At 35.9% G+C, this 13,478-nt stretch overlaps 1 protein-coding gene across 3 annotated transcripts in view; it reads right to left on the bottom strand.

Moving 5' to 3' along the window:
• The window catches only part of LOC117982831 (kinesin-related protein 4-like), a 32,871-nt gene that overhangs the window by 14,407 nt on the left and 4,986 nt on the right, over positions 1–13,478 (bottom strand). For 2 of the 3 annotated variants that reach the window (XM_034969264.2, XM_069499217.1), the window contains exons 4-14: positions 12,225–12,299; positions 11,569–11,774; positions 11,060–11,185; positions 10,507–10,642; positions 10,182–10,396; positions 8,010–8,152; positions 6,596–6,655; positions 6,142–6,254; positions 5,830–5,997; positions 5,580–5,733; positions 7–5,494 (exon numbers count right to left, since the gene is read on the bottom strand). In XM_034969264.2, coding sequence (XP_034825155.1) covers positions 7–5,494; positions 5,580–5,733; positions 5,830–5,997; positions 6,142–6,254; positions 6,596–6,655; positions 8,010–8,152; positions 10,182–10,396; positions 10,507–10,642; positions 11,060–11,185; positions 11,569–11,774; positions 12,225–12,299 — 6,884 coding nt within the window. Of the gene's footprint in view, positions 1–6; positions 5,495–5,579; positions 5,734–5,829; positions 5,998–6,141; positions 6,255–6,595; positions 6,656–8,009; positions 8,153–10,011; positions 10,143–10,181; positions 10,397–10,506; positions 10,643–11,059; positions 11,186–11,568; positions 11,775–12,224; positions 12,300–13,478 lie in introns of those variants that run through there. The other variant, XM_069499218.1, reaches the window with a different exon arrangement.

Raw genomic sequence — 13,478 nt, 5'->3', positions numbered from 1 at the left:
GTGCACCTTTTTATCATTCTGCTTTGAACTTCTGCGGTTTTTTCGTGTGTTCTGATGTTCATTTCCAAACGTGAACAATTCTGACATTTTCCTTGTATTTGCTCCTGTAGCTCCTTATTCAACGCAGCCAAAGTATCTTTGGTTTGCTTCAAAGTTTCGGATTCTCGTCGCAGGTTATCAGTAACAGTTAAATTTTCCTTGACAGTTTCTTTCATCACATCCAAATCAATTTTATTTTGTTTGATTACTGCAGATGCTTTTTCTAGTTCCATTGCGTAATTATCTTTTTCCTTTGCAATGGTTTCATTTATAGACTTTAGATTTTCAGTTCTTTTTTCCAACTCGGTTATTGAATTCAATAATTGTGAGATTTTCAGTTCGTTCTCTAAGTGATGATTTTCATTATAAGCTTCGAGTTTGGCTTCCAAAGATGTAACTAAAGCCTGTTTCTTTAATAACATTGCTTTTAATTCATTGACTTCTATTGTTAAGTGATCTATTAATCTTGTATTAACATCATTTTCTTCAAGTTTCTTTATATGAATTGTATTCAAGTGTTCAAGTTGAGACTTTTGTATGTTAAGCTCTTCTTCTGTTTTTGTTAAATTTAACTGTATAGTTTTGTTTATTTCTTGTACTTTTGACAGCTCATTAGTGAGTGTGCGTAATTCTGTGTCCTTTGTATCTATGAGTAATTTCAATTTATCTACTTCAGCTCTAATATTTTTTTTTTCCTTTAACATTAATTCATTGTTACTCATTTTGTTCAACGTAAGCTCAAATAATAATTCTATAAGTTTTTTCGTTGGTAATGATAAATCTATTTCTTCATTTAGAATATTTTTTTCTATAAGTTCATTGTAGCCACTAATAATTTGATTTCTTAGCTCTTTTTCAATTTTGACAATATCTAGAGTTACAGCAGCGTTAATGTTATGCACTTCTTCTTTTTGTTTTTGTAACAAATTAAATTCATTTTCTTTTTCATTCAGTTGAGATTTTAAAAGTGTACAACTCTCGTTAACGTTCTGGAGGCTTTTAACTATTTGTTGTATATCATCTTCTAATTTTGTATTATCGTTTCTCAAACTCTCCATTTCTGCTGTATGGGTTTGATGCAACTGTTGCATTACTAATTCAAAGACTACTGTACTAGAAAATCCAAACTCTTTATCTATTACTTTCAAAAAATTGTCTTTAAAATTAATAGGGCTGTCCTGATGATTGTGTGCATCTCTCAGAATAGTAATATTATTTCTTGCATGGGTAACGACATTGGCCATGGTTTCAAAATAGCAATTTTTTTCTTCTAATTCTTTTGTGACTCTTAAGTTTTCCGTTTTTATGTCATGTAGAGTTTTTTGTAATGCTTTTTTTGATTCTTCGAAGTCTTTTAATTTATTTACTAAATTTTCAACTTCATTAGCATGTTTAACTTCTATATATTCATATAGCTTTTTCATTATATCTATTAATTTTACGTCACTCGCAAGACTTCCTTTATTAGCTCCCGTTTTTTCAGCATAATAATTGAGACAATTTTCTTTATCTAAAGTAAAAATACCTAAAGATTCTCCTGTAATGCTTGGCATATCACATTTAATTATTTGCGAATCGATGTTTGCAAAATCATCATAGCAATACACGTGAGAGTTTTCAATATTATCATCTAAGTCCATCACATGACTAATAGTTAAATTGCTACGGTCTAAATGATTCTTGATTGTGGTTACTTCCTCTTTTAATTCTATACAGTCTTCTTTACCCGCATGTAATTCATTTTGCAAACTGCAGATTTTGTTGCATCGGGATGAACTATCGGAATCGCTATAACTTCGATCCAATTTTATTTGCGGCTCTGAAGCTAATTTATTTTTTAAACTTGTTATGACTTCATTTTTCAATTTGCATTCCGTGCATGTGATTTCTTTCTCATCATTATCCTTTGAGTTGTCTATCTTTATCTCCAAAGATGCACAGTTTTCCATAAGTCGGGAATTCATTTCTTTCAATGTATCATGTTCCTTTTTTAAATCGTCAAGTTCAGAAATAGTTTCCATTACTTGATTAGATAGAATGTCATTCTCCTCTTGTAAATGTCTTATTTTTTCATTTTTGTTTACTAAACTTTGTGAAATCTTTGTTATTTCACTTAGTTTTATACAGTGTTCTTTTTCTATAGCATTTAACTTTTGTACTAGGAGCTCAGTTGATGGAACTTCTAAAGTAAGATCACGATATTTCAGCTCAATATCTTGTTTTTGAGATTGAAGTTCATTTAATTTTTTTGTCATAGTTGTAATTTCTTTTTTATGCGTATCCACCATTATTTGAATATTTTCTTCATGATTACAATTACAAGATAAATCAATGGATTCATTGTTGCTGAGTGAAAGTCCAGTTTCGTTTAAACTATTTGATATTTTAATAGGACTGCAGACTTTATCAGTCACATCAATATTTGATTTCTTACTTTTCGAATATCCATCCACAAGATCTCGTAATTTATTGTTTTCTGTCCTTAAAGATTCTAAGGTATCTAGTATTTTTTTACAATCAAATGGTTGAATTTCCATCTGAGAAAGTAACAAATCATAATTTGTAATTTCATTCAAGCTAGTCTGACATGCTACCTCGTTATACGTACAAACCTGAGTTACATCTAAACATGTTTGATCATGGCCAACTAATGTATTGTCACAAGTTGTTAAAGAAATATTGGTGTCTAGCATTAAAAGATCGCAGTCCGAAATAGAGTCATTTTTGAATTTTGAATGTGTTGGAGTAATATCTGAGTTTGGTAGGGAATAGTGTTTGAAGCTTTCGTTTTGTCTGTAAATATTTTCCGATTTCAGTAATGTCATAAGAATCTGTAACTGATTTTTAAGGGCCGGAATATCTTTTTGGCATACATTATGAAAGCGATTATGGTGATGTTGTAAGAATTTTATTTGAGAGGTTAAAGATTTATTTTCTGCGTAAGTAGTGGCGGTCAGAGTGGACAAGTTAGTGCGATGATTGGCTACTTTTTTTTGTAACTCTTGTGTATTTTCTACAAGTAACTGTACCTCTTTTTGAATCTCATTTTGTTCTTTAACAAGACAATCGTTCGTGTTTTCCAACTGTTCAATTCTGGTTTTTAATTTACAATTTTCTTCTTGTAGCATATTTAAATCTGTCGTTAGTTCTGCGCATTGGCAAGTGTAATTTAATTCTGTACTAGTACTAGAAGAACTTTCCGAATTAATGTTTTCATTAGAATGAATAGATTCAATTATTCTATTGCAACATATAGTTAAAAGGCTAGGAGGAGAATCTAAAGATTGCATTGAAATACATTTTTGATCACCAGTTGCAAGATTTGCTTTTGGGGTTGGACCACTTTGTATATATTGCATCTTCATCTCTGAGCACTTTGTTTTTAGTTCAGTGTTTTCTAATTCTAACATTATTATTTGTTCTTTTGTTAAAGATTCATGCTCTCTAAACTTGTCCTTCCATTCTTTAGTTTTATTTTCTATAATTTCAATTTCATTCTTTTTTGATATTAAGTCATTACCCAATTCGTTGATAATCGTATTACTTCCTATTAAATCTATTTTCAACATTTTACTTTCACTCTGAATATTTTTTATCTCAGCAGATAAATCAGCATTGTTTTTTTCTAAATTAGAAATGTCTTGTAACATTTTACGGTTTTCTTCTGTGAGCTTAAGAATTTCCTTCTTTGCTTCAGACAAAATTTCTTGTACAGTATCAAATTCTATTGCCTGTTTTGATTTTAATATCAATATATTGTTAGCAATGGTATCAAAAGTTAAAGTTATTTGATCATATAACCTGCCCTCAACGTCGCTTTCAATCTGGCTTGAATAACCAGTATCAATGTTGAATTGTGAAGCCATTTCATTAGCTTTCTGTAAAAGGTCGACGAGTAATCCTTTTCGACTTTCTGCAATTTTTTGAATTTGTTCTAAATGTTTTGTGTTTTCCGTGACAAGTTGAGACTCAAACTTGACCTTTATATTATTTATTTCAATGTCTTTATTTTGTGCACTTTTATTAAGACATTCAAGTGTTGTTTTTATTTTATCCACAAGATCGCCGATTTTTAATTCTATGTTTTCATGGGAACCATCTTGAAGATTCCTGTTGCTGCTATTATTTTTAAGAATCATGGTGCTCAAACATTCACCATCTTTATAAAAAGCATCTACACAATTATCAAGATCGTCAATCTGCGACTTTATCTTAATGAAAGTTTTTTGATGGTGTTCAACTAAAACACGTAGATCGTTCTTTTCTTTTATTATTTCTTTGGCAATAGCTTCCAAAGACGTTAAATTGTCAGTCAAAGTTCCGAAAGCAGATACTAAATTGTCTATCATTTGTGGAACTTCTAAAACTTTTCCTGACAGTAGAACTATTAGATTGCCTAACTGTGAAGTTACTCGTTCTAGATTTTCATGCGATACCTTTTTCTCCTTTCGTAACTCAGTAATTATGTTATCTTTAGTTCTATTATCATTTTTTAGTGTACAAACTTCTCGGGATAACTTGTTTATTTCGCTTTGAAGTGTTTCATTATCATGTTCTTTTTTCATTAGTTCGGACGTCAAGTCCTCTTTACATTTTGTTAAATTCGCCATTTCAACTAAATGTACTTCAGTTTCTTTATCTTTTGTTGCCTGAAGTTCTAACAGCTGTGTTTTCATTTGTTGTTCTACACTTAATAAATTATTTTTAGTCAGTATAAAATTATTAACCTCTTGTATGTGATCTTCTTTCAAAGATTCAATTTCTTTAACCAGTAAAGAAATTTCTCTTTTCTTACTTTCGAGTTGCTCCTCCAAAGTCTTGAAATCGTGAGTACTTTCTTTATCAAGAGATGATTGTAGTTTCTTTATCTCTTCATTACGTAAATGCAAAGCTGTCTTAAGAGTTTGTATAATATTTTTCATATTTTCGTTGTTAGCAATGAACAATTCTTCATTTGATATCATAGTTTCTAGATCACTATCGCTTACTTGGGTTGTCGTTGTATCTTCTTTGTTAGATAATTTAACTTTCAATTCTTTAATTATATTACCGTATGATTCAATATCAGCCATTGCCTTTTCGTTGGCTGACTTTTGACTTTTAATGGTCCGATTTAAATGATCTATTTTCAATATTTGTGAGGTATTTTCGTTTTCAAGAACAGAAATTTTGTCTTTAAAATCACAAATCATTTCTTGGAATTGTTTATTTGTGTTTTCTAAACTATCTATTTTAAGAAGTTGTACGTGTAAATTAGCTTCTAACTCCATAATAGTCTGATCTTTAAGCCGTAACTTAGTTTCTAAATCGTTGTTTGTACGTATTACAGGATTCAAATGCATTTCTTCTATATTTATAATACTGTTTTCGTTATCACTATTGACTAAAGATATATCTCTAGATAGGTCCATAAAGTGTACTAGCTCTTTTCCTAAAGCTTTTGACGATATTTTACCTGAATGTTAAAAATATATAATTAATAAGTTAAATTCCATAGAGTAATATTAAATAAACAAAGGTCAGCCAAGGCATACACAAACCTATTTTTTCATTTTTCTTTTTCTTTTCATGCTCCTGCAAAAGAGAAAGGAGTTCTTCTTCTCTTGTTTTAGCCTTTTTTTGTAATGTTTCGTAGCTTACTTCCCAGTCGGTTAGTTTCGTAGTGTAGTCTTTGCAGGCTATTTCCAAACTAGTCTAAAATCATAGATTTCAGTTAGATTTTTTTATATTTAAGTAATATCAAAAACACTAAGAATGAAAATACACAGCAATGACAGTTTGCCTGCGTACCTTAGCAGAGGCGATGTCTTTTATTTGCTGATCTGCTTCGCTGATCTTACTCTTTAATCTTTCCATTTCTTTGTCTTTTTCTCTACTGAGATCATCGAGTTTAATTATTTTTTCCTCAAGATTAGCAATTATTAATGATTTATTTTCTAAATTCTCCATTAGTTCAACCTGGCAAGAAAGAAACATTTCAATAATAAATCAAATGAGTCTTAGTACTGACAATGCTGTAATTTATTTAACGAAGTATTATAAATATCATATTATTATACTTTCATGAAATCATAATTTTCTTATGATATTATATACACTTACTACGTTGGGGGTGTAAAGTTTCTCTCTTTCTGTCAATTCCACTATGTCTTTATAATTCTTTTCAGCTAGTTTAGCATTCTTTCTTAATATACAAGGCGGTGTTTTTGATGATTCTGAAATCAAATAATATTTTGATTATATGTACGAATTATGGAACTACGCTTTGTCATACAATTCTGTGGCCGGCGATATTTTTACTATAGTGTTGTTGTGGCACCTCTAGGACCCTTATAGAATTAGAATTTTGGTAGGAATTTGTTTGAAAATAAAATATCGCCTATGTTACTCAGGAATAATGTAGCGAATGAAAGAGTTTTTAAAATCAGTTCAGTAATTCCAGAGATTACTTCCTACAAACAAACTTACAAACTTTACCTCTTTAAAATATTAGTATAGATTTATTTCCCTATAATGTATAATATGTATAGGTACAGGACATTCAATATTGACTTACGATAGCATCCGTGATAGGGCGAGCAGGTTTGTACGTCTATTGACTTGTCATCGTCACTATCTAAAAAACATATTGTAATGTTGAAAAAAAAATTGCATTACCTAACAGCGAAGCAAGGGAATGGTGACAAATTGACTTGATTAAATGTTCGGCATTTTAAATAAATAAATAAACTTTTATTTCAGGCATAAGTACACCCATAATTGTGTGTTAGTACAGAAACAATTCCTTAACCTATGTTAGTACCTACTTATTACTAGCTTAAACTTAACTTAACAACTAATTCTACTAAAATTAAAACTAATCCTATTTACAATGCCCGAGGGGGTCTCTTTGCACCTATGTGCGCACCACTCCAGCACCTCCAGAGAGGGCTATCCAATTTCATGGACAATGCGCTGAGGAGTGTTGGTACTCCTCAACAGCCTGCTCATCATGGACGCGGCACGTTTGCGCATGATCGCGTAGAAATCATCCACGCGAGCATCCGCAAACATTGCCGACGCACTGCAGTGGCGAGGCTTCCTCAGCACCGCCCTCAGCACATTGTTGTATTGAACGCGCAGGGCACTGTAGGTCCGCTGCGTGTAGTTCGTCCACAGACTGCATGTATAAAATGACTGGCAGTAAGCCCTAAATAAGGTCAGCTTTACCTGTCCAGTACATCGCGCAAATCTGCGGGCCAACATATTGCCTCGGACCGACAGAGCCCGGCGCTCACGTTCCATGTCACTGTCGTCCCTCAGGCTGTCGGTTACTACATGTCCGAGATACTTGAACTCAGTCACTTGCTTCAGGGGATTACCACATAGTTGTATTTTTGGTATTAAAGTAGTTATTTTGTTTTTTCCCCTGAAAACAAGGAACACACTTTTATTAGAGTTGTAACTGAGTCCATTCATCCCGGCATACTCCTCACAGAGTTGCAGCAACTTTCTAAGACCCCCGACCGAGGGTCCAGTATTCGGTATCAGTAACTAAATCGCAATAAAAAACTGTGTGTAAAATCACACACAATTGATTCATTAGTAACAAGATATGGTGTAGTTGTATTGAAGCCTGACCAGAAAAATAAAACACCTCGCTTTATCGCGGAAAACCTGTGGAACTAATTTAAACAAGACCTTTTACTTAGTGGTCATAGACCATATAGTTTACCCCAGAGCAAGTTTTTTATATTTCTTGACAGGCTTTACATATTGTTACTTTTATAGTTTAAAAAGAGCAACTGTGGAGTTTATTGCCGGCTCTTCTCAGTAGAATTTTAATTCCGAACAAGTGGTTGAGTCAGATATAGAATATATCTATAGAATTTTGTTCCCGCTAAACCCTAATGCCAATGATTGTTTTTCGAATGGGTGTAATGAAAAATATTTTTTTATTTTTAATTGTGTACAGCTGTGTTTGGACAAACCTAGTTCAATAATTTCGTCGCTGCTCGTGACTTTCCTGTTGTTGGGTGGCGGCGTGATGAGGCGCGGCTCCTCGTCAACGCTGCTGAGGCTCGACGTATTCTGGTTCCGTGTGACCTCCGGCACGGTGTGCAATGTCATAGGACTGCAATACGAATGACAAATAATCCACTTAGGCACCCTAACTACCAACCATATACCATAGGCAACCATATACTATACCCTATCCGCGGAATGAAATCAGTACCTACCCTTATTATAAATGCGAAAGTGTGTTTGTTTGTTGGTTTATTGGTTTGTCCTTCATTCACGTCGCAACGGATTGACCTGATTTTTTGCATGGGTATAGTCAATATTATATATATTGTATATGTATTAATTCGTGGTTAGTGTTAAGTTTGCAAAAGTTTGTAATGTAGGTATCTTATTGTTAACAGAACCGGAGACTTACGTAATGCTGTATATGCCTGTTACTGATGATTGTAGTAGACTGGAATTGTTTGTGACATGTTTTTAATATTTGTGAATGTTGTTACAATTTATCGTTGGCTATTTATCTAATAGAATAAAAAAAAAAAAAAATAAAGACTTGGAGAATGACATAAGCTACTTTTATCCCGGAAAACCAGAGTACCCACGGGATTGTCAAAAATCTAAATCCACGCGGACGAAGTCGCGGGCATCAGCTAAAACATTTACTTCAGATATTTCACCCATAATTTGTTAGTAACAGTAGACCTTATTAACTATGTTAGTAACTTAATTAGATTACAGTTCTTATTTATTTAAATTATCTTAATAAATTCATGTACCCCCTTGACCACTGGGTGTTCATGTGTATGTACACCCAGTGCTTCATAAAAGGGTTTTCCCAATTCGCAGTTAATGTTCTCAGAATACTGTCAGAGCTCCCGCGCACTCTGCTCATCACTGATGCAGCTCTTTTTCTCATAATGCCGTAAAAATCATCATTGTGAGCCTCCACAAACATCTGTGATGCACTGCACCAGCGCGGTAACCCCATCAGTACTCTGAAACCATTCTTGTACTATAACGCGTTAATATAGCGCGTTCTCTGTTTGGCTCTATCATTTGTATGGGTACGTAACAGAGAGTTACGTACGTATACGTTTATATGTTTTGTTTCCAAGTACTCTTTACATCCTGATTTAATTATTCCTATCTGTCTCGGCCAAAGACAAGTAAAACTAATTATATTAGCCATTTATTAGGTCTCAATCAAAGTGAACCGAGGACTAACGATACGTAAAATTGTTAGTCTTATCTCAAACATAATGATATTCGCACATGAAATATCATAACACCTAATTTCCCATTCGCACCTAAAATCTCATACATTATTTATAAATCTAACGCTTACCAATTATAAAATTTAAATTCGCAACTTTTCCGGTTTGAATGAGATGAAAATTTATGTTGTCAGTGTCAGCTTTTCTAAATTATTCTCTGACAGTGATTTTCTTCTACAAAATAACACTTTTTTTAAATTTGAAACGAAAAAGTTTCTGGTTTATAAAATTTCATCTAAACCTTACTATAAATATTATAGATACGAAAGAGTGTCTGTGTGTCTGCCTGTTTTGTTTTTATTCCGATAGAAGTCGTAAGTGGTGATGCAGTCATCACATCGATGACGATAGAATGTGTCCGATGTCTCCGATGAGGGAGTGCAGAACCTGGGCACAGTGTCCTCCTGTATGGGATGCAGCGTGGAGATGGTCACCCGCCGCGGCTGCTGCAGCTTGCGCCGCGCACCGCCTCGCAAGTCTGTATTGCTGCTCTGAGCAAGCTCGTGCAGTACACAACTCACTTATATTTGAGACTGGGAGTGCAGAACCTGGGCACAGTGGTGGGTACAAGTTCCTCCTGTGTGGGATGCAGCGTAGAGACGGTCACCCGCCGCGGCTGCTGCAGCTTGCGCCGCGCGCCGCCTCGCATGTCTGTGTTGCTGCTGTGAGCAAGCTCGTGCAGTACACAACTCACTTGTATTTGAGACTGGGAGTGCAGAACCTGGGCACAGTGGGTACAAGTTCCTCCTGTATGGGATGCAGCGTAGAGATAGTCACCCGCCGCGGCTGCTGCAGCTTGCGCCGGGCACCTCCTCGCATGTCTGTGTTGCTGCTGTGAGCAAGGTCGTGCAGTACACAACTCACTTGTATTTGAGGCTGGGAGTGCAGAACCTGGGCACAGTCGGCACAGGGTCCTCCTGTTCCTGTATGGAATGCAGCGTGGAGATGGTCACCCGTCGCGGCTGCAGCAGCTTGCGTCGTGCCCCACCCAGCATATCTGTGTTGCTCCTCTCACCAAACCCGTTCAGTATTAGTCGCTCGAGATTCTCTATACGCTTTTGTAGATCGGAGTTGACTTGCTGTAAACAATTTTAAAACATTTATGAAGGGAAGTCCCTACAAGAGACCTATGTCCAGCAGTGGACGTCTATCGGTTGATGATGATGATGATGTATAGAGCCGTATTTACCTCAACATTCTTTTTACTCTCCAATTGCGTTTTGAGGGACGATAGCTGTTTGGTGAGCGACTGAATCATCGTAGCGTCTGTCGCTACGGCATTCACTGCCGGCGTGTTCTTGACAGATTTCGCTCTGTTAGCAAATCTGAAACAATTTTATTTCGAACTCATCCTATACTCTATCCACGGACAGAAGTTAGTAGGTATAGCGCTCTCTCTGTTACTTAACTACTGAGACTTTTGTGTTTGTCATTTGTATGGGACTAGCTTATGCTCGCGACTTCGTCCACGTGGATTACACAAGTTTTAAACCCCTATTTCACTCCCTTAGGGGTTGAGTTTTCAAAAATCCTTTCTTAGCGGATGCTTACGTCATAATAGCTATCTGCATGCCAAATTACAGCACGATCCGTCAAGTAGTTTGAGCTGTGCGTTGATAGATCAGTCAGTCAGTCAGTCACCTATTCCTTTTATATATTTAGAAGAAGAAGACTACGTAACAAAGAGCCCTATAACCCTAACTTGTTTCGGTGGATAGAGTATAACAATAGTCAACACGTACTGCAACGTCGATATGGTCTCCTCGAGAGCGGCGGGCGTCACGGCACATATAATACCGGTCTTCGCATTACCTCCGAGGGAATTTTGCAAGATACGCGTCAGTTTACTGTCGCGATAGTTTGCATGCCTGAAAAAAAAATTAGACGTATTTTCTGAGAAACGTTCCTGGGCGATTACAGTGATCGCAAAATAAAGTACTCCAATCTGAACTTGCAACGTGGATGGCACCGCCATATCTTCCATACCAATATTATAAATGCGAAAGTGTCTGTCTGTCTGCTAGCTTTTCACGGGCAAACAATTTAATCGATTTTGATGAAATTTGGTACAGAGCTAGCTTACACCCCGGAGAAGATATAGGCTAGTTCCCACAGGGTTTTCAAAAACTCAAATCAACGCGGATGAAGTCGCGGGCATCATCTAGTTATAAATAAATATACAACTGACAGGATTTTTTTTTCATTGCATCGGTGTGCTAAAGAGGTAAATAAAGGGACCGCAGAAGCTTACTTATTGGGGTCCTCAGACAGCTGTTTGATGACTAGAGCGAGTACGGACAAGGACTTGTTGATGTGCGTGCCCTCCTTGAACCGCAGCCCCGTGGCGCCCGTCTGCCCCGCGCGCTCCGACCCGGCTAGGTCCACGAGGTTCAGCTGCGACACGTTCACTGACCCCACCTCCTCCTCGCCTGAGATGTGCTCCCGGGACTCTATCGTCTGTAACAGTTCACGCTCTAATTCGCAGGCTCGAAAGGGCTACAACCCAGAGCTGGGAAGCCAGTTAAAAAAATCATTTTCACAGTATCAGTATTGAAATAAATGTTTTTTTTAACGTCAAAATAAAATTCTAATTAATTAGTATCTAAAACAGCATCGTCTTTGATCTAATAGTAATAACTATAATATTACCTAATCAATCTGAGGCTCAGGGTCACCTAAGGATGCCCGGCCCTGACCCTGTGACCCTGGGCCCCATCATGCTCACAGGATTGTCACGCTAAATGGCGATTTATCTACCTATCTATTGTGTTATTTAGTCGAAATGACGACGACTAGATTTTGAATTAATAATAATCATGTGACGCATTTCAATTGAACTCTGACAAAGAAGAAAGTCAGTACAAATACCCATAGAGAAGACAAGAAAGAAGAAAGTGTTATACTTACAATTTGGAAGATGGAATGTGATCTGCTACTCTCGTCGTTCATGTTTGTGGCGCCTGTCTGTCTATTGGCTTTACCCTAAAATAAAGTATCACTAAATTAACTAGAATTTTTTGTTTGACTGACATAAATAATAGCTGCTCTCTCAATTTTTTCAATACAAGCTCTCAACTTTGTCGGCGTGGATTTATGAGATCATAATTTGGCCTTGCATTGCATCAAAATTTTGCCAAAGGTGACATTTTGCATCAAATCCTCAAGGTTGGTTTCAAATTCTCTGACACTTTGCAGTATCATCTTACACTTTAGTCACACAGTTTGACCTTCGTAATTTCAACAAAGGAACAATAAATAATACAACTTCAAATATCATTATTATGTATTATTTATGCCATATGAAAGTACAAGTCCGCAAATTGCTAATACGTGTGGCCGCCATTTTAGTGACGTCAGCACTAGACTGAAGTTTCGAGATGATAGTATATTTTTATTTCGGCTGACGTCAAAATGACGTCATTTCGATGTTAATGAGACATGGTTCCAGCGCAATAGCAATTTGCGGGACTTATAGGTACTAATTTATTAATTATTATTAGCACATAGAATATTGATAATTTGATAATGATATTGTGGCTGGATGAGGAAGGCTGAGGACCGGGTGTGGTGGCGCTCTTTAGGGAAGGCCTATGTCCAACAGTGGACGTCCACAGGCTGATGATGATAATGATATTACTGTATGTGGCAGAAAATAATGCACGTCAACCTTTAGAATGAGATTTTGGCTTTGTAGACTGTTGTCTCTGTCACTCACACCTGTGATGTTTTGTCGGTCTCAACGACAGAGACAATGCTCTACAAAACGACTATCTTTCTAAAGGTTAATTATTGTCTGCCACATACTGTAGTTCAAATGTTGGAAGCTTCTTTGCAAGCTTTTAGCTTCACTCTTAACATGCACACTATAGGGATAAAGAATAGACTGTGGAAAGAGGACAGGAGATCAGATTTATTACTATAGGTATAATGCATAACTGAGTAGGCTCCTGCGGCAGTGGAGTGGTGCGAGACAAGTTGACGAATCACTGAGCTCTCGCGTCACGTCATTACACCCCTCCCGCACCGCTCCACTACAGCAGGCACTTACTCAGTTGTGTTAAGCCTATAATAATCAGTTTTACCATTATCAAGCACAAATTGCTATAATATACTCATCATAATCAGTTAATCACTAATGGTATAAGTATGAAAAGTATGATT

This window comes from Maniola hyperantus, chromosome 6, assembly GCF_902806685.2.
Source record: "Maniola hyperantus chromosome 6, iAphHyp1.2, whole genome shotgun sequence".
NCBI classification, from domain to species: domain Eukaryota; kingdom Metazoa; phylum Arthropoda; class Insecta; order Lepidoptera; family Nymphalidae; genus Maniola; species Maniola hyperantus.
The sequence above is the reverse complement of the archived record's forward strand: the minus strand, read 5'-3'. Positions and strand labels throughout refer to the sequence as shown.